The following is a 24,004-nucleotide window of genomic DNA, read 5'->3' on the forward strand; positions in this document are numbered from 1 at the left end:
CTAAGGGTCCTTTTTTTTCTTTTTTTTCTTTTGAGCGCTATTCAAAAGGCTACATGGGTAGAGCCTATATCTATTTTGCAAACATACTTCCGTACTATCTTTCTTAGTGCTTGCTGTCTTTTAATGGCAGTATATTAGATTAAAAATGGAAGTGAGCTATGGTAGAGACGGAAACAGACACGGACAGACAGAGCAAACGAATAGGGAGGGCGAAATTATAGATAGATTCTCGTAGGACAACCCCAGGGTCGCAGAACTATAGAGGATGGACACAAGAAAGCAAAGCGTGCGGTCAGTGGTTGTTGTATACGCGGTTTGTACAAACTAGGTTTGTCCACTCCTCTGCTCTGTGTAGATGCCATCCGCGTGGACTAATGGCAGCAACATCGAAATGTGGGAGTATATATCTCCTGTTTCCTTCTTGGTACTCGTCCACTTGTAGGCCCATCCATACGCCAGCGAAAATAAGGACAAGGCCAGGTACCCCACAGAGATAACAAGCCAATGCAACTTAAAGAACAGTCTGCAAGGGCAAGGGATGAGGAAAAAAAGGGGGGAGTTGGGGCTGAAGAGCCTGCAGATAGGTCGCAATCAAGTGCAGGTCCTTACCAATAACAAGGAGCCTTTAATGAGCAGCAGCGACGGCAGTCTCTTCGACTACATGCTCCGGAGCGATGGGTGTCGCCTCGATGACAGGAGCAACATCCTTGACCGAGGCTGAAGACGCGGTCTCCTCTGCTTCCTTGGGTTCGTCAGCGGTCTCTGTCGTCTCTGCAACCTCTGCAACCTCTGCAACCTCTGCAACCTCTGCAATAGGCGTGGATGTGCCTGCAGCGGACTTTTCCTTCTCCTTATCCGACTTGGGCGACTTCTTGAAAAAGTTGAAGGACAAACGCTTGCCGAGTTTTGCAGGACCAGACAACGGCTCTTCAGTGGCAAGCTCAGGGACAGTGAGCTTTCCATTTGTAGCAGGTTCAGTTGTTGCAGGAGCGACGGCAGTCTCTGCCTCAGTGGTTGTGGCAGCATCAGCAGGGGCAGCGATCTCCTCGGCGACGACAGCCTCTGTAGATGTCTCTGTCACTGCCTCGCCCTCTACCTCTGCAGATGCCTCCTCTGAGGCAGTAGACGATTTAGCAGAGGCAACGGTAGCAGCAGCGGCAGAAGTTTCGGCATCGGCAGCGGGAGTAGCAGGAGCCTTCTCGGCCTTGGGCTTCTTGTCCGCCAACTTCTTGATGTTGTTTGTCAATTTTGCAATCCACGACTTTGACTTCTTGTCCGACCCTCCCGAGACTGGGGGGGAATCCGTGGCGACCTCGGTGGTTGTGACCTCCTCGGTGATTGTGGCCTCCTCGACGACGGCAGATTCTATGGGAGTATCATCCGCATCGAGGACAGGTGCATCTGAAGGTTCAACTTGGGTAGAGAACGTTGCCTCAGGTTCAGCGGCGGCCTCCTCAGTAGCGACAGCAGGAACCTCAGTTGTGGAGTGTTCCTCGGCAACGACAGGGGCTTCGGCATCGGCATTGGGTGCGGCGTGGGCCACAGCTTGGTGAACGGTAGTGTCGGTCATTGTTGAGATGTTTTGGAGGGGAGTTGTTTCTGGAGTGAGAGGTGAGTTCGAGATTTTGCGATGGGGCGTGAAAGTTGGTGGATGTTAAGAGAATTAGGCGAGAGAGAAGAAAACAAAAAGATAAAAAGAGAAGAGATAGAAAGGAAGAGAGTAAGCAGTACCGGAGAAGTAAAGAGCGAAAAAAAAAAAAAAAAAAGGAGCGCGTGCATCGCTCGCGATGGGCTTATGCGTATTGTGGTTATGCTGCTGGTGCCATCCGTCAGTTGGACGGACAGATGCCTTTTACATTTTTAATTCTTGTCGCTCTCGCCTTGTCAACATGCATTTCCTTTTGCCTTCATTATTTTATTCTGCATTTCCTTGCATCGCAGCCGAACCTTAGGTCCATGATAGTGATTGCATTCATGACCTTTGCGGATGAGTGCTGTGTGCCTGAGCTGTCCAGTGGTGCCCAGTCATGGTCAAACGCGTAGCTCACTCAGCAGGTGCAGCCTGTCTTCTATTGGATATCCAAAATTATCGCAGAAAAGCTCAATATCCTAAAAATGAATTATGGCCTCTGCTGAACCCGTTAATCTTCGAAAAAAAAAAAAAAAAAAAAAAAAAACACCGCTGCGGTATACACGAAAATACCCAGGCTCCCACGCTATCAATGATGAGTCGAAAGGGCAGCTCTTCGGGTGCGCCTTGAAAGGACATGATCACGATGACAGGGGTTTCCGGAGCGCGAGGGACAAAGAGAGGGCGGGAGGAAGGATACCCTTCCGCAGAGGAGGCAGTAATGACCACAGTAGGACCTCCTAATGGCGAGTTCATCCAAGCGCACCCCGTTTCCCCCTTCAACTTTATTCTGTCTCCTGTTCGTTGTTGCTCTTTTGCTCTATATCCTCGCTCCTTCGCTCTGCAGCTCACTCTCACGAATGCGTCTGACTACTGCTTCGGCTACAGGCGCGGTCATGCATTAACAAAAATAGTAAAAACGACGATGGATACATACTTTCCCCTGAGCCCGTCCTACTTCTCTAAACTCCTTCCTGGGTGGATTCCAAGAGGGGAAAGGAAAGGACGAAGGGGATGCAGCATGCACAACTAATCACCGTCTTTAACATAAATAAACAACCCACGCACTCAGCCTTATCTCAGTCTCAAAAACGATTTCCTTCAGGCATGCTTCTGCGGCCAAAATAGAGAAGATAAGACAAAGAGGGTATTCCCTCAATTATTTGGCTGGCCCATGGGCAGAGTAATAATAATAATTCGCTGTATAGTTATGCAAAGGAAAGAAAAATCAAGGAGTGAAGAGCCCAGTTATCAGTCGAGGAGAGCAGGTTAGGTACGAGCCAAAAGACCTATGGAACACTAATACATGTTCGTAGCATCCCCCAGTTCAAGCTATGCATGTCATCAACGACTAAAGGATAGAGTCCAGAGAGTTACCTCGTTGACGTCGTACTCCAAGATGTTCTGTACAGACTTTCCAGGATATCGGACTAGTATCAACGGACAAGAACGAAGGAGATCTGTACATGCATTTCAAGGGGAAAGGAGGCTAACTCTATTTATATGAAATTACTGCAGACTGGTATTTATCGACGTGTTTGCTGTCCGAAAAGACCTTGATGGCTCAATATAGTCAGCGCACTAGCAAAGTATGATAAGTTTAATGGGCATTACTCGTGGATAAACGGTCGCGAGTTACTGCGCATACGGTCTGAGCTAGCAATGAAGTGTTCTTTGCGTAGAAACGGAAGACCACAGACGGTGAACAGGGCGTTTTGAGTTTGAAACGACCTGCTCACAATTTGGACGCACATTGTTCACCAAATATGGAAGGAGGCATGTCGGGGTCATCATGCGAGCAAAAGTGTCCTCTACGACCGATCTTCTGCCACAGCGCGATGGGAAGTATATAGAGTACAACAGTCTAGTTTATTATGTTCGAAATGCAAAAGCGAGAAAAGAAAAAAACAACAGCAAAGAATGACAGTGGATATGCAGGGTGGTGTCTCTTCCTAGTTTGTCGAGAGCTCTGTTACTCGTCAGCTTCATCGTCCTCGTCCTCGTCGTCCTCATCTCCATCCTCTACTTCCACACCCTCTCCATCAGAGCCATCTTCCTCAAGCGGACAAAAGTCCTGGTATGCCAAGAAAAGCGCATAGACCTTGCGCCGGTTCTGTTCCACAGTTTCCTTATCGGCACCAATAGTAAACAGGCGTTCCTTGATTCCCATTAAATCATAATCAAATGTGGTGCTCTCTGCCTCTGCTTCTTCGCCGTCCATCTCCATCTCCATCTCCATCTCAGCCCTTGCCTTAGCCTCTTCTTCATCATCGTCTTCGTCATCCTCTGCCATATCTTCGTCGCCCTTTTCTTCCTCCCCATCTGCATCTTCATCTTCATCTTCGTCCTCGTCCTTGTCAAACACAGTGAGATCTGCATCATCCTCAAAATCCGAATCATCTCCTTCGCCAGCAGCTAAAAAATCATTAGCAAAGACAAAATAAATATTAGTACTGCAGTCATTGGTGTGTCGTAAAAGTATACAACATTTCTTCCCAGTTCTAGATTATCGTTCATCCTGCTTACCAGTCTTTTTCAAAATGGCCTCGAAAACCTCCTCTGCCACCATCTTGAACACCTTTCCGTTGATAGTATTTCCCAAAAGCTGAAACATGGGTTGAAGAACATGTGCTGTTGGTACTTCTCCTGAATAAGCCACGTCGACGACTTTTTCCAATTCCTCCAGGTAGATTTCAATAAGGTGGTAGCGAATTCCATCAGGAACTTTTGGGCTTGTTGCGCTAGAAAATAATAAAAAAGCAGAGCATCAAAGAGATTAATCCCTGGTTGATCGTGCTTCCCATCCAGAATGAAATGCTGGCAAAGCTCAAGGCTTACTTTAGTGGTCCATTAACCATGACATTGTTGTATTCCTCGATCGTTTCCAGTTCCCATTCGTTCTCTTTGAGCATGCGGAAGGAATATGAGGTGAAGCGACGCAACAAAAAGTAGAACTTGTCAAGTCTAGGATAAAGATTGAGAGCAGAATACAGGTCAGCACAATCACACAAGACAGATCATGAGTACTCGAGATAAACCAAGTTGTCAACGTGTCGAAAACATACCTCAGACGGTCAATGCCGTGCCATTCGGCGCACATAGTCTCCCAAAACGTTGCAATGAAGGCCATCACAGATTCCCGGGGGACCTTGAGAATCAAGGACGATAATGTTTCGCTCAATTGCTGCTGGACGATCGGCTTATCGGACATCCATACGCCTATTTAATGAAGCAATGAAAATATCAGCCAATGCTGAGGCCTCAATGCGCGCGTGGTCCCTGTAGTTCTGGAGGTCGAAAAGAGGCAGTAGACAACTTACAGTAAAAGAGACCCTTCCAGAGTTTCATGAGTTCCAAGTGTGTGAAATCATTCTTCTTTGAAATCCACTTTCCGAGGGCCTTGACCGCCTTATCTCTAGTCTTCTTGTCTAATAATCGATTGAGGAAAAGTTAAAGTGAGGGGAGTGTTAAGATAAAATGTGCTAGCATAGAAAGGCAAGGCGTGTCCTGATGTGGTGGCCGTACCATTGGCGGCAAGTTTCTTTCCGAATGGGGATGAGGAGTCCTTTGCAGAGGCGATGACGACCATGGTTACTCGAGGTGTGTTACTGTGGGGAAAAGGAGAAGGCAACGCTCTTTGACTACCGTGCCATACAGCAGTAGGTAAGGCAAGGCTCCACAAAAAAAAAGAAAAATAAGAAAGGTAAACATTTACACGTGATTAAATTCAGAGAAAACAGTCCTTCAACGAGAGTTCGATATCAGGAGACGATGCTGGGTATACGTTTGCTCCTTCTTTCTGAATATTTCCAAAATGGTGCGTGACCGCTACAGGGCATCCAGCTGGCCGTAGTGAACCGCTGGAAGGCATCCACCCATCCAACACACCATCGCCTATGAGCCATCGATCCATCTATCCATCAGTTGTGCTTCAGGATTTCAATATACCAGGAATGCAATAATCATTGGACAACAAAAAACATCTAGGCGAGCAGCGATGGGGATTAGTTATGGCTCAGAATCCGACTTGTCCTATAACTACAACTCGGCGATGCAAAGCAACACCGCCTCTCATCAGTGCTCATGCAAGGAAAAAGTTATAAGGCTGCAGAAATCGCTGATAAAAAGCATCGCAAGGGCCGAGAAAGTCATAGGCGAGGTTGATGAAGATCAGGAGCACTCGACCTGTCATTTAATCGACATCAACCATGAAACACAACAACATGAACTGGAAACAGATTGCGGGTCGACTACTCCCTACGGCCTGTCAATGTCTTCGCTCCCTTCAAATGCTCTATCGGCTTTCAGCAACGTATGACTAGGCTGCTGCATAGTAACGCTATACTGAAGCTGATTAGAGGCAGGTTGGGGGGTTCGGTAGCAACAGGATATACTCCTTCCCAGGACTCTGGACTCATTGGAGATGGGGCGGCTTCTGTATATCATGACGCGACAACTTTTTCGACTGCGGCGTAGTAGCACTCTAGCTCTCTTTGAAGACAATACCGAACAGAAGGACTGCAACTTACGAAGACTCGACTGTTGGTTGGATTTTCAATGCTTTCTTAGGCTGACGAACACCACGATGATGCTGCCACCGATGTGAAGAAGAAGAGAACGTTCCGCAAGTTCTCTTACCGCGGAATCGACCTCGACAAGCTCTTGGACCTCTCCTCGGAGCAGTTGATGGACCTCGTCAACGCCCGCCCTCGCAGACGTTTCCAGCGTGGTCTTAAGCGCAAGCCTATGGGTTTGATCAAGAAGCTCCGTCAGGCCAAGAAGGACGCTCCCGCCATGGAGAAGCCCGCTGTCGTCAAGACCCACCTCCGTAACATGATTGTCGTCCCCGAGATGATTGGATCGGTTGTCGGTGTCTACAACGGAAAGACCTTCAACCAGGTCGAGATCAAGCCCGAGATGATCGGACACTACCTCGGAGAGTTCTCCATCACCTACAAGCCCGTCAAGCACGGTCGTCCCGGTATCGGTGCCACCCACTCTTCCCGTTTCATTCCTCTCAAGTAAAAGAACGGAAGATTTGTTTTTTCGATTTTTTTATTTGCGGAAAAATAAAAAAACTCTTTGGTCCCAGCTACTTCCTCCTCTGTATCAATTATATCTAATGTTGTAATTGCAACGGCTCAACAACAGCATGAGATTTGTTCTTAAGCGTCTGAATGAACAACGCCAGCGTCATGGATCCGCTCACTTAGCGGTTTTAGAGAAGTATAAACGCGCCCTTGGCTGTGCTGCGAGAGTACGTATCACCCTAGGAGCCGTCGACGTGACATTTCGGCCCTGGAGGATGACCATTGCAGCGTCGATATTCTCCGTTCAAATCAACTCGCTTCGAAGCTTTTCCTTAGCACAACATAGCGAATAGATAGACCTGCGAATATGATACTCAGAAAACTTATGGATGAAGCTGAATTCGCTTTTATTCTGTCCATACATTAACGCAAGATATGAAAGGGCGGCGAACAAACGAAATCTTTACTCCTGCATGGCCTCAGTCTTCTTGACGCGGTTCTTGCGCTCGAGAATGGCCGTGCGGTCCTTGTCCATGTAAAGCTTGGTGACGACGACCTTGGAGGGGTGGATACCGACGGGGACAGAGGCACCGTTAGCCTTCTCGCGGTTGACGCGCTCGATGTGAATGACCCACTTGCGACGGTAGACCTGGACGACCTTGCCCTCACGGCCCTTGAAGGAACCGCGAACGACCATGACCTCATCATCCTTGCGGATGGGGATGGAACGGGCCTAAGAAACGTTACAATCGCACAATAAAAAAAATGCACGGTGTTGATAAGATATAATGTACATAATATGCCGGTAAAAATAATCCTTGCAGTTGGTGGCCACCTCCTTGCACAATTTCAGCTCCTCTTGGTCCCCGACTCCTCTTTTGTGATGTGCCTCCTAGTGGAAAAACGTCAAGAACAGCTGCAAAAGACCCTCTCCCAAGCGACAGATAACGGATAACGAGGTCGAAACATTACATTGCAGAGTCAGGCTGCTGAGGATAGGCATTGGAAGGTTTGACGTTCCAGAGCCGAACAAAAACGAAGGTCGAAAGCAAGCAATCGGCTATCAATTGCTCGCCTCAGTCTCGTTGGCTGTTCCTTTAAGCGTATGACTGACAATGCTGTGTTGTTTGAGCGGCGTCTGCGTTGCTGTCCGGATGCTACAGTGTCCCAAAGCAATACGAGTCCCCACTGCCGATGCTGACTGACTGGCGAAGTTGACCTGAGAGGTGCTGGCGAGTCCAAAAGACAGGGCAAAGTCGAAGAATGGGAAATGATCGCTCAATTGGTCTAGTTGCGCGATAATTGCTGATTTTGGTGCTGCTGGGTGTTGGCGCTGATCGCTTATCGAGACTACCTGCAGTAGGTCGCAGAGATTGTCGGCTTGGTCTTGAAAGAGGGAAAGGAGGGGCCCACCAAGGGAAGGAAAACTCGGACTTATCCCAACCGCAAACTTACGCTGTGCTTCTCCCGGAGCTCCTTGGAGAGGGAAGCGCTCATAATCTTACGACGAAGATCAGAGGGAGCAGAAAAGTGGGCCTTTCTGCTCTTGCGGCGGGAAGAGCTAACATCTGAAGGGAAAGGGGTATGGATGGTCAGCCAAGATGGTTTGATTTCAATTGCATGGAAGATCTCCTATGAAGTGTCGTGAGAAGTGCCGAGCTTGTCGCTGTATCGCCTGTGGTATGCGTGGTACGATGGGTCGTCTGGTCTGACCGTGTGATGGGATTGCAAATCATGATCTACATAGGCGATCTTGATGAAAACTTGACAAGATGTCGCCCGTGCCAATGGTGTTTCCGTTCCTGCCGTAGGTATCAACTAATAAATAGTTTGGCGATATCATCGAGGATGTGCTCGATAGATGAAGGATGGATGTCCCAATGATCGATGGATGGATGTTTCGCAGGTTCAGGGTATTTACCAACGGACTGCTTCATATTGAATATCGTTTGTTAAGAAGAGGAGGTTCAAGCTTTCCACAGAGCCTCCCGAAATAAATGCTCGTGTGCCTGTGCCGAACTGTTGTTATCAAGTCACATAACTGTAAACACGGCACTTTTTTTTTTTCTTCATGTAGTCAAGCTTGAGCTAGACAGACAAGACTGACACCTACGACTAAACGCCCACCCACTCTCCTTCACCACAACTCACAGCTATGGCGCCTAATCCCAAGAAAGGTGGAAAGACTGCGCCTTTGGCGCCCATCAAGGATACTCGTTTCGCCCATGTGCACCGGGACCCCCGCTTCAGGAGACCTCAAAAGAGCGACTCCAAGGTTACGGTCGACTCTCGCTTTTCATCCATGCTCAAGGGCAAGGAGTTTTCGAGCGCACGTACGTCAATCAAAGCATGGAGGCATAGAGGACATTTATATATCTGTCTTGATCCGCTATTCGGTGTTGTACTATCACTTTGACTGCTCCTGAAGACCAATAGACTGACGTTCATTTTATTTCTTACCCTGTTGGTCTTCTTCTATACATTGCTGCATTAGCCAAGGTCGACAAATACGGACGAAAACTCCAGAGCTCAGCGAGCGATAGACAAATGAAGCGATTCTATCAGCTCCAAAAGGGCGAGGTTGGCAGCGACGAAGAGGAGAGTGATGACGATGAGGATCAGGATGAGGAGGACGAGGATGTCGGTGTTTCTGGATCGGATTCAGAATCCGAAGTAGAGAACGAGGACGCATACGATCCTATGCGTGGTAGAGGTGTTATTAGTGGCTCGGACTCGGATTCTGATATCGATGAGGAGGTTGCGGCTGAGCTGGACGCTGAGGCCGAGGCTCACGAGGATGAGGAGGAAGAAGAAGAAGAGGATGACGTTCCAAGAGGAGATGAATCACATCGCTTTGCCTGTGTTAACCTGGACTGGGATCATGTCAAGGTAACAACTCCCGACATAACGGTCCTGCTTGATCTCTGTCTGCTCTCCGATCTGTAAACTCACGCGGCTTACTATTTTCCTCAACATGCTAGTCCATTGATTTGTTCAAGGTCTTTTCAGGATTTAAACCGGAGAAAGGAGCTATCAGGTCGGTCAAAATCTATCCATCAGAGTTTGGAAAGGAACGTATGGAGCGAGAGGAACGCGAGGGACCCCCACCAGAGATCTTCCAGAAAGCGTCGGCCTCCAAAAACAAGGATGACGAGGATGAGGATGAGGACGAGGAGGATGAGGAGATAGACGAAAAGACTCTTATCAGGAACCAAACCGACGAAGGAAACGAACAGGTCGACTCTGAAGCCTTGCGAAGGTACCAGCTCGATCGCCTCAAATATTACTATGCTGTTGTCGACTGCGATTCCGTCGAGACTGCAAAGGCCATTTGCGAGGCATGCGATGGCGCCGAGTACGAAAGTAGCGCCAACTTTTTCGATCTGAGATATATCCCGGACGGCATGGAGTTTGATGATATGCCCCGCGATTCGGCCTTTGGCGCGCCCGAGAACTACAAACCCAATGATTTCATAACCCAGGCTTTCCAGCACTCGAACGTTAAGTTGACCTGGGACGAAGATGATGCGGACAGAATCAAGGTCACTCGCCAAAAGTTCTCGAAGAAGGACTTGGAAGACATGGACTTCAAGGCCTACCTTGCTTCCTCGGACGACGACTCGGAGGACGAGGATGACATTGAGGCCACAAAGCGCAGGTACCGTGCTCTATTGGAGGGTGGAAATAAGGATTCAGATGATAGCGACGTTGACAGCGACGATGACAAGAACCAGGAGATGGAGATCACATTCGCTCCAGGCTTGAGCGAGGCTGCTGCAGAATTATTGGAGGCCAAGAAGCAGCGTGAGCTGCCAGTCAAGGAAGAGACTTCTATCGAGGCCTACAAGCGCAAGGAGAAGGAACGCAAACAGCGCAAGAAGGACGCGCGGGCTTCCAAATTCAAGGGCAGCGATGAAAGTGATGATGATAGCGACGATCAAGGTAACTCATCACGGTTCTTGCAATGTCTCCTGGGTTCGAGAATCAACCATCAGGTATTTTCCTTTACCCTTCTCACATTATCGCATTCATCTTTTGTTTTCTTAATTTATAGGCGGTGAGGCTTTGTTCTCTGAGGATGAGGATGAGCGTTTGATGAACGACTCGTACTTTGCAGAAGAGTTTGCAGGCGGCGACATGGCGCCAGCAGGAAAGGGCAAGAAGGGCGAAAGCAAGAAGAAATCCAAGAACGAGAAGAAGAAGCGCACCAAGGAGGAGCGTATTGAGGACAATCGCAAGAAGGCCGAGCTCGAGCTGCTGATGGAGGATAACAGGGAAAACAACCAACACTTCAACATGAAAGAGATTCAAAAGGTCGAGAAGAAGAACAAGAGGAAAAAGAACAAGAGCAAGGGACAGAGCGATAAGGAGAAGGGTGAGGATCTGCAGGACAACTTCAAGATCGACGTTAGCGATCCACGTTTCAGTGCACTGCACGAATCGCATCATTTTGCTCTCGATCCTACAAGCCCCCACTTCAAGAAGACCAAGGCGATGACCGAGTTGCTGCAGGAGCGTCAGAAGCGGACGGCGGTCATGCATGAGGAGACTGAACAGAGCTTGAAGAAGCGGCAGCAGCAGAGCAATAACGACAAGAAGAAGAACAACCAGGACCACAGCAAGATCAAGGTTCAGGGAGCTTTCGAGGACCCTTCGCTCTCCTTGCTGGTTGATACTGTAAGTCTTCTTTTCTTTTTTTACTTTCACGGAAAAGGTGGTCAGCTTTCTAAATCCCTCTAACAACTCTTTATGTCTCTGTGTCCTCTTTATAGGTCAAGCGTAAGAGCGCTATGGCAACAGAGTCTTCCCGCGATGGCAAACGGACCAAGAAGAACAAATAGACCTCCACTATCACCTCACTTGCATTCACAATAAAGCATTTTTCATCCAGCATTCAGCCTGAGTGTTATGAGAAGATGCATGCTTTAATGTGTAAATGATGAAATGGATTATTCTCCAAGATATTCTCTTGTGCAGTAATGCTCATGCGCCTCTGGTTATAACATCGTCCGAATTTGCGCCCGACTACTGTTGCATCATTGGCCTACAGTTTTGCAAAGTTGAGAAGTAATCATGGTCAGCATTCCATATTGTAGTCTCGATACAAAAAACAGATGCGAACCAAATTCAATTATCAATGTGCCACTTACAAGAACTCTCTCAGAATGACAGGGACCGACGTGCATGGGATTAGTCCAACCTCGGTGATCACCACTGTCACAAACTCGCTAGGCGTCAAATCGTACAGCAGGTTCAGCAGCTTCAGATCCCTTGACTCCCTCCACTCAGATAACACCCCTGACGCGGGGCCATGAGTGGAAGCAGCTGTACTGCTGCTACTGCCACGAACGCTGCCGTGGCATCGCGTGCTGCTGTGTCCGTAGTTGTTGTGCTGATCGTTGACAAGCTCATCCGGATTGCCAATTTCGTTCTGTACAAAACTATCCAACTGGACTCGGTCGCTGAATTTGTAGGTCTCGCAGCAGACAATCACTGGAATCTTGCGCTCATGAGCTGACATCGCCACAACAGCCGTTCCTGCGCGCGAATACAATGCTCCGTTTGAAAGCAATGAATGGGCGCCCAAAATAACCTTGCTGACCTCGCGCATGACGTGTCCGATTGCCGTCAAGAGAACGTAGGTGCAGGGCACTCCAGCGGAAGCCAGTGTGCGAACCAATTGCTTTCCTTCAAACCGTGGTCGAGAGTCAACAACGATCACCTTGAATTTGATTCCTTTGGCATGGGCAGCTAAGAGCAAGCCTTGGACCACAGACGAGCGGGCATATGTCAAAATCACGTCGCCATCCTGAATCTTCTGCAAGCCCAAGCTGATAATAACCTGGTCAGCCATCGTGACCCTGTCGCGAATGAAGTTGTCGATCTTCTCTAGGAACAGCGAGCGAGCCTACAAGAGCACAACATTGCGCATACGTTTTGCATCAGTCGATTGCTGCAGTATTCAAAATCCTTTGATGGTAAGCAATATCGCGTCGACACTTACGTCCTCGTCGGGCAACTCCAGGTTCTTTCCAATCTCGTACTTCAGATACCGGATCGCATTACCCATACTGACAGCCATGGGTCTGCATGTCACAAGGTAGCTGATATGAGGATTCAGGTAGGTCTGCATGTGGCGGGAAAGAGTCGTGTTTGGCGGCGTCTGATAGTCTTGGATAGCCTATGATAAGGAAAACAAAACGCTGTTAATGATTTTCATAGTAAGTCATACCGCCTCTATCAAAAAAATTCCCACAAGACATGATATATTACCTTGCGGAATGCGTTCATAGTGGCGACACATCGGGCATTTGCGCCGCAAATCTTAAACTGTGCCATTTGAAGTCCAACATTGACAACTGCTGGGTGAAGATCCTTTGGTGCCGAAGCAGTGTTGGCAAACTTGGGAGGGTCCAGATGAGCGAATAGCCCGATCTCTTTTGTCAATTTTTCTCGTCTCTTGGTTTGAGCTGTCGATTCTGCAGCTGCAATGGCCATTTCCGCCTCGGCTCCGGGAAATGAGGTGGCCAAAGACTTTGAGGGATTGGGCGAAAACCCAGAGTTGGGCTGTGCAGCAGCCTGAGCGGCTTTCTTCCCTGAAGCTGGCAAACCTGCAGAAACGCGAGCTGCCTTCTCTGCCTTCTGTCGCTCCTGCAATTCACGACGCTCTGCCTTGGTCATTGATTTTTGAGAAGGTGCGCTGGGCTTCTGTGGTCCTCCCTTGCCTCCCGAAGGCGACCCTCCAGTCGATCCTGCAGAACTGGGTGCTCCGCTCTGAGGTCCATCTCCAGACGAAACGCCGACATTGGATTGAATACCCAGTCCTGATGTCTTGCCACCTTCCTTTCCAGGGACCGAACCGGAGTTGCCGGGTGAAGACATCGAGACGCGCTTGCCTTTAGAATCCTTTTTGCCGGAACCAGCAACGTGTTGTTGATCCTTGTTGGGAAATCCAGCACCGTCGCGGGGTGAGGCCATCCTGTGTGCCTTTGAGAACGAAGATGGTGGGCGATCAGCAAGATCCCATTGCTGCTCGTAGGATGACTTCATGGGCTCGTACGATGACTTCATGGCCTCGTATGATGATCTGGCCCCAGTCGAGTTGATTGATCGAGGTCCAGTTGTGGCGGCAGAGGATCCAGCAGGGTTGGAGGTACCGGTGGCGCTGTTAAGATCCGAGGTATTATTGAATGCTGACATAGGCGAGTTGACCGCACTAGTGTTGTCACTGCTTCCAGGTGAGGGTAAGTTTGCTGCGTTGACATCGTTCTAGAAGAAGGAGATAAAATAGAGGAGGGTTGGAAGAAGCGGCTGTAAGGATCCATTGTGCGATTAAAAGAACGACGGGCCCCAGATCGTGCAAGGCAGGTATGAGCAAAGGAAGGATATGCGTCAGGAGTACATGTTGACTATATCGAAGAGGAGTCATTGTGCGCAGTAAGCCCTGTCAGAGTACGGTGATGCCTGCGCAAAGGCATGAGATGGATATTTTTTTTTTTTTTTTTTTTTTTTTTTTCACTGAGTCACAGAGAGTCCTCCTTCACAGGGGAAAAAAAAAATAAAATAAAGCACGATATGAGCCCTTGACTGAATCAGAGTCATTCCCATGGTTCAGCGCCAGGGTCAACCGATCCGGGATTCGAGTTCTGTCCTCGGGTCCGAAGAATACATAAACACATACGTCTGGTGCGAACCCGACCGTCTTCTTCCTGGGATCCATGTTGACTGTTGAGCGGCGAAGTGACGCAGAAAGGTGGGGAGGGAGTAGCGAGATGGACGTGGAGGTGGAATCCACCCTGATTCGGTCCACACAAAGACTTTAAAAAAACAGAGGCGACGTCACTTTTTTTTTTCCTGGACTCTTATCACTGCGGCCAACATCCTCATCGTACATGCCAAGACCACAGGCAACATACATTGGACGAGCAGGCGTCTTGGTCAAAGGGACGCATCAGTTACTCAGAAAGACACATCAATGACCCGTATCTCAGTTATACCGCATCCACAGACACTCAGCTTCTATCGGTCAGCCCTGCGCGCGTTACGCCTAGCGCCACCAAATTCAAGAATAGGCCTCGCAGCACCACTCGCCCATCTCCGGCGGAAACTGCAGTATAATATTCGCGACGGTATCTCGATCTATCGACATGAGCGAGAGTGCAGCAAGGTCGACGACCTGATCCGCGGCGCAGAGCAGGATATCGCCATGATCCAGGCTTGGAGACACATCGATCCCTCGTGGCTGGAACGTATTTTCAAAAAGCCTACTGCCAAGAAGTCCTGATCGCCGCTATCACGATTTTGTATTTCCTGCTGTTTATTCATATATCAGATATTGTCTATTCAAATCACAATGGACCCCATTCGCATACCATCCATGGCCAGGACAGCTGGAGCGGCGCCGCTCAGGATAGGAGGCAGACAGCTGGTGCTTTGCTCCAACATGATCAGGAGACCTAGCAATAAATGCTTGTGGAACTGCAGCCTCTCCACCCCGGGATCGCCACGCCATCGATCCCAAAGAGCCGCCTCTTTTGAAACCGACCCCTCTTGTCTCTGAGACTCATCCTCTGAAAGATACAGAACCTTCATGACTTTGTTACTCCTTACCCGATCGCTCGTAGAGTTAATATCGATGTCCACCTGGAGATCGGAAAGTAGAGAAGTGTCCCAAACGATTTGATTGTCCTGCATTGGTGCCTGGTTACTGAAGACGGTGGAATCCCAATTGAGCATCCATATCTATCGTTGAATGAAAATAATAAAGATTGCATTATAAAACATGTCCTTTCGGATCTACGGCGTTTCAAATTGGAATTCGACTCTCTGCGTTCAGACATACCAGCATGATGTCCTGTCCTGTAAGTCGATCCTGTAAAATGAAGCGATAGGTGGCATGATGGCGCGCAGACTCAAATATTTCGGCCGCTACATACGACGCAAACCTCTGCTTTGGTACTTCAAGCTGTGTTCTTTCATCATTGATGCTTTGATCACTTTGAAACCGAACGGCGTACTTATGGAATTTGACCTGAATCAGCTCTAGATCTAATGGGGACCATAATAGAAAGGTCGAGACGTTAGCGTGCACTATGTTTTAACACGTGCGGAATAAAATATGATCCATCGCTAAATATTCATACCAGTTCCATCTTCGCGCCTAGATTGATACCAGCCGTCTCCAATGGGGTACAAACACCTTGAGCAGGCCAATGGACGCCATCTCCGCTTGATTCCCTTCGTCCACTGTTACAGACCCATAACAAGAATAAACTTGATATTGTTAGAAGGCATGATTGACTCTTCGTCTCGTTGCGTTGTGGAGAAGTTGGAAGGTAACGAGTGAAGATGTTGCTATACGGATAGCTCATAAAAAAACAATTGTAGTTGTTATGATTTGGTATGATAGCAAAAAGAGAAAAAAGACAACCACTCGGCCATACATTGCTGCAGACACGAGAGCGACATTTTTTCCTTTTAGTTGATTAATGTTGGACTGGAGTATCGACACGGATTGTCAGTAGCTTGAGACACCGGTCTTCTAATAGTCCGTCATGCATCCAAGGGGGCCCCATGATTAAAGGAGAAGTGTGGTGTTGATAAAGTGCAGTCAAACTTACATCAATCGTCCGCGCATCCTCCTCAATTTCCACCGCTTCAATGTCGACATTGGTCGCATGGATCAATACATACGTCCCACCCACCAAGGCCTGTCCAAGGCGCGCCCCCAGATCACCTTCACGCAGCTCCGTAAAGTCCTCCTCGTGACACATCCAGCAGTCAACCAGTTCCTGCCAATGTTCCGAAGGCAAGTCAACCACGCGCTGAATCGGACCTCCTGTTTGCCCGCCATCACATTTGAGCAAGATGTTTCCACAACGCCCACAGCCGAGGTTCTTGAGCCCCTGGAGCTCGACTGCGGGGAGTGGTGCGGATGGGAACTCGGTAGTAGAGAGTGAAGTCGATTGGCTTTGGGGTAACGCCGCGAGCTTTAGAGTGATAAGGGAGGATTGTGTCGAGGATGGGTCTACGGTGGTTTTGGTGGGCATGATAAGCGAGGGCAGAGGGACTTTTCCGATGCGCGTCGAGGTATTGGACGCGACATCGTCCTGATCCTGTTGGGTTCTGTTAGAGGGAATGAGATCGAGTGAATCGGGTGCGATCGTACACGTTAGTCCTGAAGGCGGCACTTGAATCGAAACGGTGATGGAGTTGATCTTTGAATGATACTCTGCATGGTATCTGATGGTTCCTGAGGACAGTGCCATGTGTGAGAGGAGATCGCGCGGTACAGAAGTCGGCCGGGCATTTTTTTTTAGGAGCAGTCGTCGTAAATAGTCTATGATCTTGACGGAACTATTAAAGGCTTCAGTGGGCAGAGATAAAAAATAGAGTATTTTTGATTTCTTTTCAGCACCACCTATTGAACTAGGTATGCGGCTAGTGCAAAATTGGTGTGCGGTTTTTTAACACTTGGGCTCATCAAATCAAATAACCCCAAATTGGTGTGCGCACACCAATTTCATGCCAACCTTTCTTACCTCTATAAACCCACCTATCCATCCATGGGCTGCGACATTGGCGTTTAACGAGAGCATGCCACAAACACCGGGCTGTAGTGAAAGGCATGGGAATTTTCTCGACTTTTCACATTTCCATGGTGGTACAATTCTCGAGCCTGAGAGAGAAATTGCGCAAAGTTTCCATTTATGGTAACGTACCTGTCTGCACGTGAGCTCGCCCTCAGGCTGGAGTCGAGCCTTCGCACTTCCTTTTTTTTTTTTCTGCGCCGTCTTTGGGCCAGGTACCTCCAGCCCCCCCTCCGCCGCTTCCCTGTGTTGTATAAAAAGAGACAGACAGCAAAATGAAGTCCTGATAAACCACTCGACCAAAGCATGAAACTCGCCCCACTTCTCATTGTCACTGCCGCTCTGGAAATCCTTGTCTCTGTTGGGGGACTCCCAATAGACAGCCGTTCATCTTTGTTAAAATGGCGGGAGACAATCGAGCTAGCAAGGAACAAAACAGGCCTCCCTGGCATGAGCGTTGCTGTACTGCACAAAGGAAAGCTCATCTTTGCTGAAGGCTTTGGTAAACGAAACAGGAACGACCCTGTCACAGCGGAGGTATGTACTTGCATTGGCTACGCTGATATGCGTGCTCTAACTGTTTCTCCACCAAGATCTTAACCAGACAAACATACTTTTGTGAATATGAATAGACTCTCATGCCCATTGGATCCATGACTAAGGCTATGACTGCAGCAGCCATCGGCGAGTTGGTCGCAGAAGGGAAACTCAACTGGGACACCACCCCGGTGTCGAAGTATGCCCCAGAAGCCCAGCTTGGTGACCCTATTCTCACATCCGAGCTGACCCTCACCGATTATCTATCTCATCGCTCGGTAAGAACATGCCGATACCATGGCATAGGCATCCATGCCGTGGAGCAAGCAGCAACTGAATAAGGTCTTTTTTTAACCACTTAGGGTCTTCCGCATGACGACACTCCTTGGTTCAACGACACGGGTACGAGGAATGATGTCTTCAAGCGCTTGAAGCACATGGAACTCACCTCCAGGCTGGGTACCAAAGTCCAGTATAGTAACATTGGCTACACTATTGCGGGTGAGGCTGCAGCCAATGTGGCGGGTATACCCTATGAGAAGCTGGTTGAAACCAAAGTGTTTCGTCCCCTAGGACTCTCCAACACAGGATTCTCACCTATTGAGATGGGGAAGCGGCCCAATCATGGGATGCCCTACTATGCAGACTCATTCAAGGATGCTCAGCAAGGGCGCTTCCATGAAGGATATCTGGACGATTCCATCGCGCTTTTAGCACCAGCAGGTGACATCTATTCTAATGTGCTGGATCTTGTCATTTGGGGGCGAACCATCATGCATTATGGTGAACTGGATGGCAAGCAGATCTTGAACAAAGAAAGTGTCACTGAGCAGCTCAGTGCACATACCATCTTTCGTTCAAAGAGAAGCTCCCCCGAATTTGCACCGTCGAGCGCATATGGTCTGGGCTGGGCCATGGACTCGTACAAAGGCCAGGCGATGTACCATCACGGTAATTTTACTCAACTTTTTCTCGTCACACTAGCGTTCTTGCAAGTATATTTCTCTTGAAAGGGCATATATTGAAATTCGCATTTATTTATTTTTTATTTTTGATCCGCAGGCGGCAATGTCTTCGGTTTCACATCGAATATTGTTCTGTTCCCAGATTCGGACTTGGTGGTCGCGGTACTATCCAACATTTACGGTGCTGAGCTCCCTACCTTTGTGCCATATTACCTCGCGGATGAAATTCTGAATCTGCCCAGGACTCAAGATTGGATGGGCCAAGTAGCCGTTAACAGTACTATTGAGACGTACGACGCCATTGCAAAAGGCAGCCAAGGAACATTCCCACCCCGCATCAAGAACAAGCCAACCACGCACCCGCTCCACCAGTACGCAGGCGTTTACTCGAACCCACTCTTCGGAAACATCTCAATCACTCTAGAGAGAAGTGAAGCAGATGAGGTTATCAAGAAGGGACTTCACATGCGGTTCAAGACTTTCCAAAGCCCGATGGAACACTACCACTTTGACTCGTTCGTCTTTGTTTTGGACATGTGGTCTATCAAGAGTCGCCAGATGCTGACCTTCACCACCGGCGAGGACGGCAAGATCGAAGGGTTCCAGCTCAAGTATTTGGATGCGATACAAGTGTTCAAAAAGGAGAAGGGATCTGGAAGTCATTGCGGTCACGAGGATGAAAATGAGGACGAGGAGGAGGTGCCGAGCTGGGAGCAGGAGAGCGCGCAGTATAGGATGTAGTTATGCTTTAAATTATAGTGTGCACATAAAATGATTCAATGGTTCGCACTCTTTCAAACTCATACTCTTTTCTCTCTCCCATCTAAATCTTCCTTGTCCACATCCCCATAACTTTAACCAGTTCTCGTTGTGTACACTCAATACTAATACATTCTGCTAGATGGAATCGCTATCGCCAGCCGATTAGAAACAGCTATTTCATTGGATGAGGCTTCGTAGGAATCACATTCTGGAAGGGATCGGCCGCGAATGAGCGGTTCCTCTCGTACTCTACTTTCAATTACTAACTGCAACAACATTTCATCAGTAGGGTAAAACTAACCTGTCTCACGACGGTCTAAACCCAGCTCACGTTCCCTATTAAGTGGGTGAATTCTGCTTCAGTATGATAGGAAGAGCCGACATCGAAGGATCAAAAAAGCAACGTCGCTATGAACGCTTGTCTTGAGCGGCGCGCCCTGAAACATTGTTTTTGAAAAATGAGCGTTTCTCTGATTGGCTGAAATTGGACCCTGTTGCAATCCCATCTCTTTCGCACACTCCCCTTCTTGTCAGGCCGTGCACTTGGGCTGTCTTTTTTTCATGTTTTTTTTTTTGCACTCTGAATATGCAATACTACACTCTACACATTGCAAGCACAAACGGAGTAGACACGCCTGTGGGTTCTTTCGACCTTAAAAAAATCGACACCGAATGAAAAGGGCCTGAGGGCACAGGGGGTGGGGACAATGGGTCAAGTAGTCTAGCACACCTGCGGCTGCCCGCACTAAACAATTTTTTTTTGCCACTAATTTGTATCTTGCCGTGCTGGTCAATGACATTATGGGAAGAGCAAAATGATAATGGGAAGACGAGACAGGGCTTGAACCAGAGAATGGGATGAGGTACGTATCGTCATACTTTCTTCCTTTAGAGGGAAAACAGGATGCGATCTGTCAGGTTTATAGAGTATGATAAGCGGCATCAAAAGCACTGCGCCCTTTTTTTTTGTGTTGACTACAGGTTGCAAATGCTGTTTTTTTTTTCAAGGGCTTTATTATTCGCGCTCAGCAAGAATATTGGACAAGTTTGTGTTCGACCTAGTACCATCCAAAAAAGGTATAGAAGGCATCTCCCAAAGCGACTGCGGCTCGCTCACAATAGAGTCTGGGTCATTGTGCTGCAGTCCCAGTGTCCGTGAACGTGCGTGTCCATCGCTAGAACTAACACCAACACCGCCTCCGATCAAAGGGCTCGCAGGATTGAGCCATGGATCACTACTCGAACCAATGCCATTTCCAGCAGGAAACCAGTAGTGCGAGTCGCGAAGGGAACTATCGACAGACATATCCAACTGCTGATGATGGAGTGGTTGGAGGACCGGCGGCGCCGGCCCTGGCGATGTGAAATACTGGGTACCGTATGACGGTGGCTGCAGGGGAAAGGACGACGTTGGTGACTCATCCTCATCCAATTCGCGTTCAAGGCTCTCCCAGATTTCCATCTCCTGCTCGACTGACTCCTTGAGCACGATGTTCTCCTTCTTGAACTCCTCAATCGCATTCTCGAGCTGCTGTGACTTGAGCGTCTTTTTCTGGATTTCCTCCTCCAAAGCCGCTAATTTGAGTCCTGCCTCTCGATCCTTGTCCTTGCTAGCCTCTGCGGCGACCTTCCAGACGACTTGCTGTTGCTCTAATCGCTGCAATCGTAGCTGAAGTGGTGCCACCTCACTCTCCCGTAGCTTAGTCGCTTTCAAAGTCCAATCTGCACGCTCGCTCTCCAATTGCTTGATCTCACTTTGGAGTCGCTGACATTCTGCCTTGAGAGGGGCCACTTCCGCTTTGGCGCTGACTAGTGACGACTGGATCTTTTGCTCCAATGCCCGGATCGCCACCAAGCTCTGGTCCAACTGCGGCTGACTTGACAAGGCCGATGACCTCAGCTGTACGAGATCCTCCTGCAGTGTCGAAGATTGCGCGTCCGCTTGCTTAATAGATTCTTGCAAAAACGATAGCTTTTGTCGGCGTTTCTGATCCTGAACCAACGCCTTGGCTTGACCCCGCCCTATCCCCTCTAGCTCCTGTCGCAACGAGGCCTCGACCTTACTCTGGTCTCGCTTCAGCTTTTTGAGCGCTGCCTTGGTTGCACTGGCAGCTTCGACAGAGGCGTGTATGGACTTCCGCAGCTGCTCGAACAGCAATTGGTTGGAGTTCTTTTTATCGTCCCCTGCTGACAGCAAGTCTTCATGGGCTGTTGGGGTCTGGGGAGCGGATTCCGTGCAGACTAGAGTCCCGCTGTTGGACGTTGTCGTTTCCGATGCCTTTCCTGAAGTAGAGCCTGACGTTGAAGCAGACGTGGCCGTTGTCGCAGAGGCCTTAGACTTACTGAGATCGCCACTCCTGTCTGCAATGTCCCTTTGATTCCTTTGGTTTTTTTTACTTTTACGATTTTTGTTGTTTTTAGGTGCTGTTTCCGTCTGCTTGGTTACTGTCTTTTCAAACCCTTTCGTCGGTATCGGCGTGCCAGCTATTTTATCAGATAGTGTGCCAGTTAAGTAAGGATTAGGACGCAATTCCCAGTCATAATAAGAACAAAAGCAGTAGAAAGCAATCTTGAGTTACTAACGTGATGCTGCCCGGGTGCCAATCCGGGTCACAAAACTGGAAAACTGATGAACTCTCATTTCGATCTCATAGTCCGTCGAAGGCGTTAGTCCATAGAGGGTGAAACTCTGTTCATCCGGGAAATGATACTGAACTTGTTGCCAGGGGATGTAATTGACATGAATCACAATGTCGGATGTTGATATGATTCTTGGCGCTGTTCTTGATTTGGACTGTCGGTGTCCCGACAACGATGAAGAAGAGTTTGTGGCTGATCCAATTTTAATGGTTGAAAGGTCCACCGTATCGCTCACTGTCGTCGTTTCTCCTGCTGCGCTTCCGTCTATTGTTCCTGATGCTGATATGTTGTTGGGAACTGCATCCTGTTCAGGCGTCTGGCCCGACAGAGGCGCATCCGAGACGGCATTGAGGCAGAACGAGACTGTGAATGGCGTGATCTCGGTGATGCACAGCTCAAAACGAAGATTGTTCGATGGATCCATTGAGCGTGTTGAAGAACGTCTTGAGGACGACCTGATCAGCGAAATTAAATATGAAAAAAGTAAGTTTACTGAACTGCTCCTCACAGTTTTCAAAATGGTTCCAAAGTAATGACTTACCGTATGGAAACGGGTCCTCCTTTTTGTGCGCCAACGTAATGTAGATGTCGCCCTTGAATCGGATCCGGTTCGGCACTCTGGAGCATCACATCAACGAGCTCAGACATCAGGATGTACAGGCCAAAGCCGACAGTATGAACTGGAATGACCTTATATGGCGTCAGATCAAGAATCGAGGCCGAGGATGGGTCCTTGCGATAAATGTCGATAAGCCCAAACAGGAACCAAAGTAGGCAGGAGACAGAGTCCCCGAACACCAAACCGCGCGTCAGATTGATCACATAAAAATACACGAGAATGTTGGCGACTGTAGGTAGAAGCCCGAGTCGATCCTGGTGTAGGAACAATTGGCCCACAAGGAGATCCAACATGCCTAAAAACGAAGTCAATCCGATGCCATGTTTGATAGAGGTCTGGAAGGCCCTGCGCAAGGCCACGATCGACTGAACACAGAAACCGATCCATTCCAGCCGGGTCGGAAGCGAGGTCATCTGGCCGTTGATGGCAAACATGACAACGTAGAAGGCCACAAGGTCAAACAGCTTGTGATGCATCGAGAAGAACAGTTTGAGGTGATCCTGGCATCGAGCTGTGATTCTGGCAAACGACGTTGCTGGAGATCCAGATCCTTCTCCTGTCCCAATGCCTGGTGATTCCTCTGTGTTCAACTCTTGCTGCGGCTCTGTTGCTGGTGACTGATCCTGATCCGATCTTGTACTCTGCGACAAGTTGTCCTGATCCCTTGACACCCTAGCGTCTCGACTCCCAGAGGAGCTGGAGCCCTCGTTGCCAGTGACAATGGACGGCGCGAGTGAAGCCAAAGCTTGCTCTTTTTCTGCTACCGAAGGGTCGCTGGCAGGGCGAGCTGGTGATGATAGGGCGCTCGAATGATGATCGAAGGCCGTCGTATTGTTGCTCCTGTAATCAACGGAGCGGTTGAGATTGGCACTACTGCTGTTGCTGTTATTGTTACTGATGCTAGTATCAAGCCGGGGGGCGGGAGCCGAGGATGTTGAGGTAGTGGTTGTGGTTATGGCGGTTGTAGCGGATACTGAGGGGTGCTTGTGTCTCGGCTGCTTGTGCTGCTGCGGTTGCTGAAGTGTCATTGAAGCAAGGGCGGCGCAGGGACAATATGGCAAAGAGATCGGCCGAGTGCTTGATCCGATGCTCCTTGCTTATTGCTGACACAGATAAAAGAACAAGCTGTTGAGAGGGTGAGTGTTCAGTGGAGGAGTGATCGATCGTTTCCCTGATCCGAGAGCGATTCGTTGGACGATCTTGAGGGATAAACCTTCTTTATTTGATAGTGG

General features: G+C 48.8%; 9 protein-coding genes across 9 annotated transcripts; 3 read left to right on the plus strand and 6 right to left on the minus strand.

Moving 5' to 3' along the window:
- Positions 1–625: 625 nt before the first annotated feature.
- BC939DRAFT_473393 (uncharacterized protein) lies at positions 626–1,570 on the minus strand (the record flags this gene model as incomplete). Its single annotated transcript, XM_051558345.1, has 1 exon — positions 626–1,570. One exon carries the CDS (start codon positions 1,568–1,570, stop codon positions 626–628), a length of 945 nt encoding a protein of 314 aa, XP_051416349.1.
- A 2,488-nt stretch (positions 1,571–4,058) lies between these two features.
- On the minus strand, positions 4,059–5,304 carry BC939DRAFT_255051 (uncharacterized protein). Its single transcript, XM_051551025.1, has 5 exons — positions 5,156–5,304; positions 4,951–5,058; positions 4,696–4,849; positions 4,469–4,594; positions 4,059–4,371 (listed from the first exon to the last, which is right to left on the minus strand). Exons 1-5 carry the CDS (start codon positions 5,217–5,219, stop codon positions 4,137–4,139), a joined length of 687 nt encoding a protein of 228 aa, XP_051416350.1. The 5' UTR covers positions 5,220–5,304; the 3' UTR covers positions 4,059–4,136.
- Positions 5,218–6,655, plus strand: BC939DRAFT_483018 (putative 40S ribosomal protein S15; the record flags this gene model as incomplete). The annotated part of the gene is made up of 2 exons (XM_051559157.1): positions 5,218–5,220; positions 6,200–6,655. 2 exons carry the CDS (start codon positions 5,218–5,220, stop codon positions 6,653–6,655), a joined length of 459 nt encoding a protein of 152 aa, XP_051416351.1.
- A 468-nt stretch (positions 6,656–7,123) lies between these two features.
- BC939DRAFT_483019 (ribosomal protein L24) lies at positions 7,124–8,597 on the minus strand (the record flags this gene model as incomplete). Its single annotated transcript, XM_051559158.1, has 3 exons — positions 7,124–7,393; positions 8,116–8,228; positions 8,582–8,597. The coding sequence occupies 3 exons, from the start codon at positions 8,595–8,597 to the stop codon at positions 7,124–7,126; spliced, it is 399 nt and encodes a 132-aa protein (XP_051416352.1).
- A 218-nt stretch (positions 8,598–8,815) lies between these two features.
- BC939DRAFT_392448 (uncharacterized protein) lies at positions 8,816–10,721 on the plus strand (the record flags this gene model as incomplete). The annotated part of the gene is made up of 3 exons (XM_051552026.1): positions 8,816–8,993; positions 9,155–9,549; positions 9,642–10,721. 3 exons carry the CDS (start codon positions 8,816–8,818, stop codon positions 10,719–10,721), a joined length of 1,653 nt encoding a protein of 550 aa, XP_051416353.1.
- Positions 10,722–11,806: 1,085 nt separating this feature from the next.
- Positions 11,807–13,341, minus strand: BC939DRAFT_483021 (uncharacterized protein; the record flags this gene model as incomplete). The annotated part of the gene is made up of 3 exons (XM_051559159.1): positions 11,807–12,568; positions 12,665–12,841; positions 12,934–13,341. 3 exons carry the CDS (start codon positions 13,339–13,341, stop codon positions 11,807–11,809), a joined length of 1,347 nt encoding a protein of 448 aa, XP_051416354.1.
- A 1,662-nt stretch (positions 13,342–15,003) lies between these two features.
- Positions 15,004–16,709, minus strand: BC939DRAFT_499285 (ubiquitin-conjugating enzyme E2-binding protein; the record flags this gene model as incomplete). The annotated part of the gene is made up of 4 exons (XM_051559926.1): positions 15,004–15,402; positions 15,503–15,708; positions 15,804–15,906; positions 16,281–16,709. The coding sequence occupies 4 exons, from the start codon at positions 16,707–16,709 to the stop codon at positions 15,004–15,006; spliced, it is 1,137 nt and encodes a 378-aa protein (XP_051416355.1).
- A 718-nt stretch (positions 16,710–17,427) lies between these two features.
- On the plus strand, positions 17,428–19,536 carry BC939DRAFT_438350 (beta-lactamase/transpeptidase-like protein). Its single transcript, XM_051553825.1, has 4 exons — positions 17,428–17,786; positions 17,882–18,064; positions 18,149–18,737; positions 18,849–19,536. Exons 1-4 carry the CDS (start codon positions 17,556–17,558, stop codon positions 19,490–19,492), a joined length of 1,647 nt encoding a protein of 548 aa, XP_051416356.1. The 5' UTR covers positions 17,428–17,555; the 3' UTR covers positions 19,493–19,536.
- Positions 19,537–20,091: 555 nt separating this feature from the next.
- BC939DRAFT_438354 (uncharacterized protein) lies at positions 20,092–24,004 on the minus strand. The gene is made up of 5 exons (XM_051553826.1): positions 22,695–24,004; positions 22,097–22,608; positions 20,493–21,997; positions 20,296–20,374; positions 20,092–20,148 (listed from the first exon to the last, which is right to left on the minus strand). The coding sequence occupies exons 1-3, from the start codon at positions 23,798–23,800 to the stop codon at positions 20,529–20,531; spliced, it is 3,087 nt and encodes a 1,028-aa protein (XP_051416357.1). The 5' UTR covers positions 23,801–24,004; the 3' UTR covers positions 20,092–20,148; positions 20,296–20,374; positions 20,493–20,528.

The sequence above is a fragment of the Gamsiella multidivaricata genome, assembly GCF_025024155.1.
Source record: "Gamsiella multidivaricata strain RSA 2152 chromosome Unknown BC939scaffold_6, whole genome shotgun sequence".
Classification (NCBI taxonomy): domain Eukaryota; kingdom Fungi; phylum Mortierellomycota; class Mortierellomycetes; order Mortierellales; family Mortierellaceae; genus Gamsiella; species Gamsiella multidivaricata.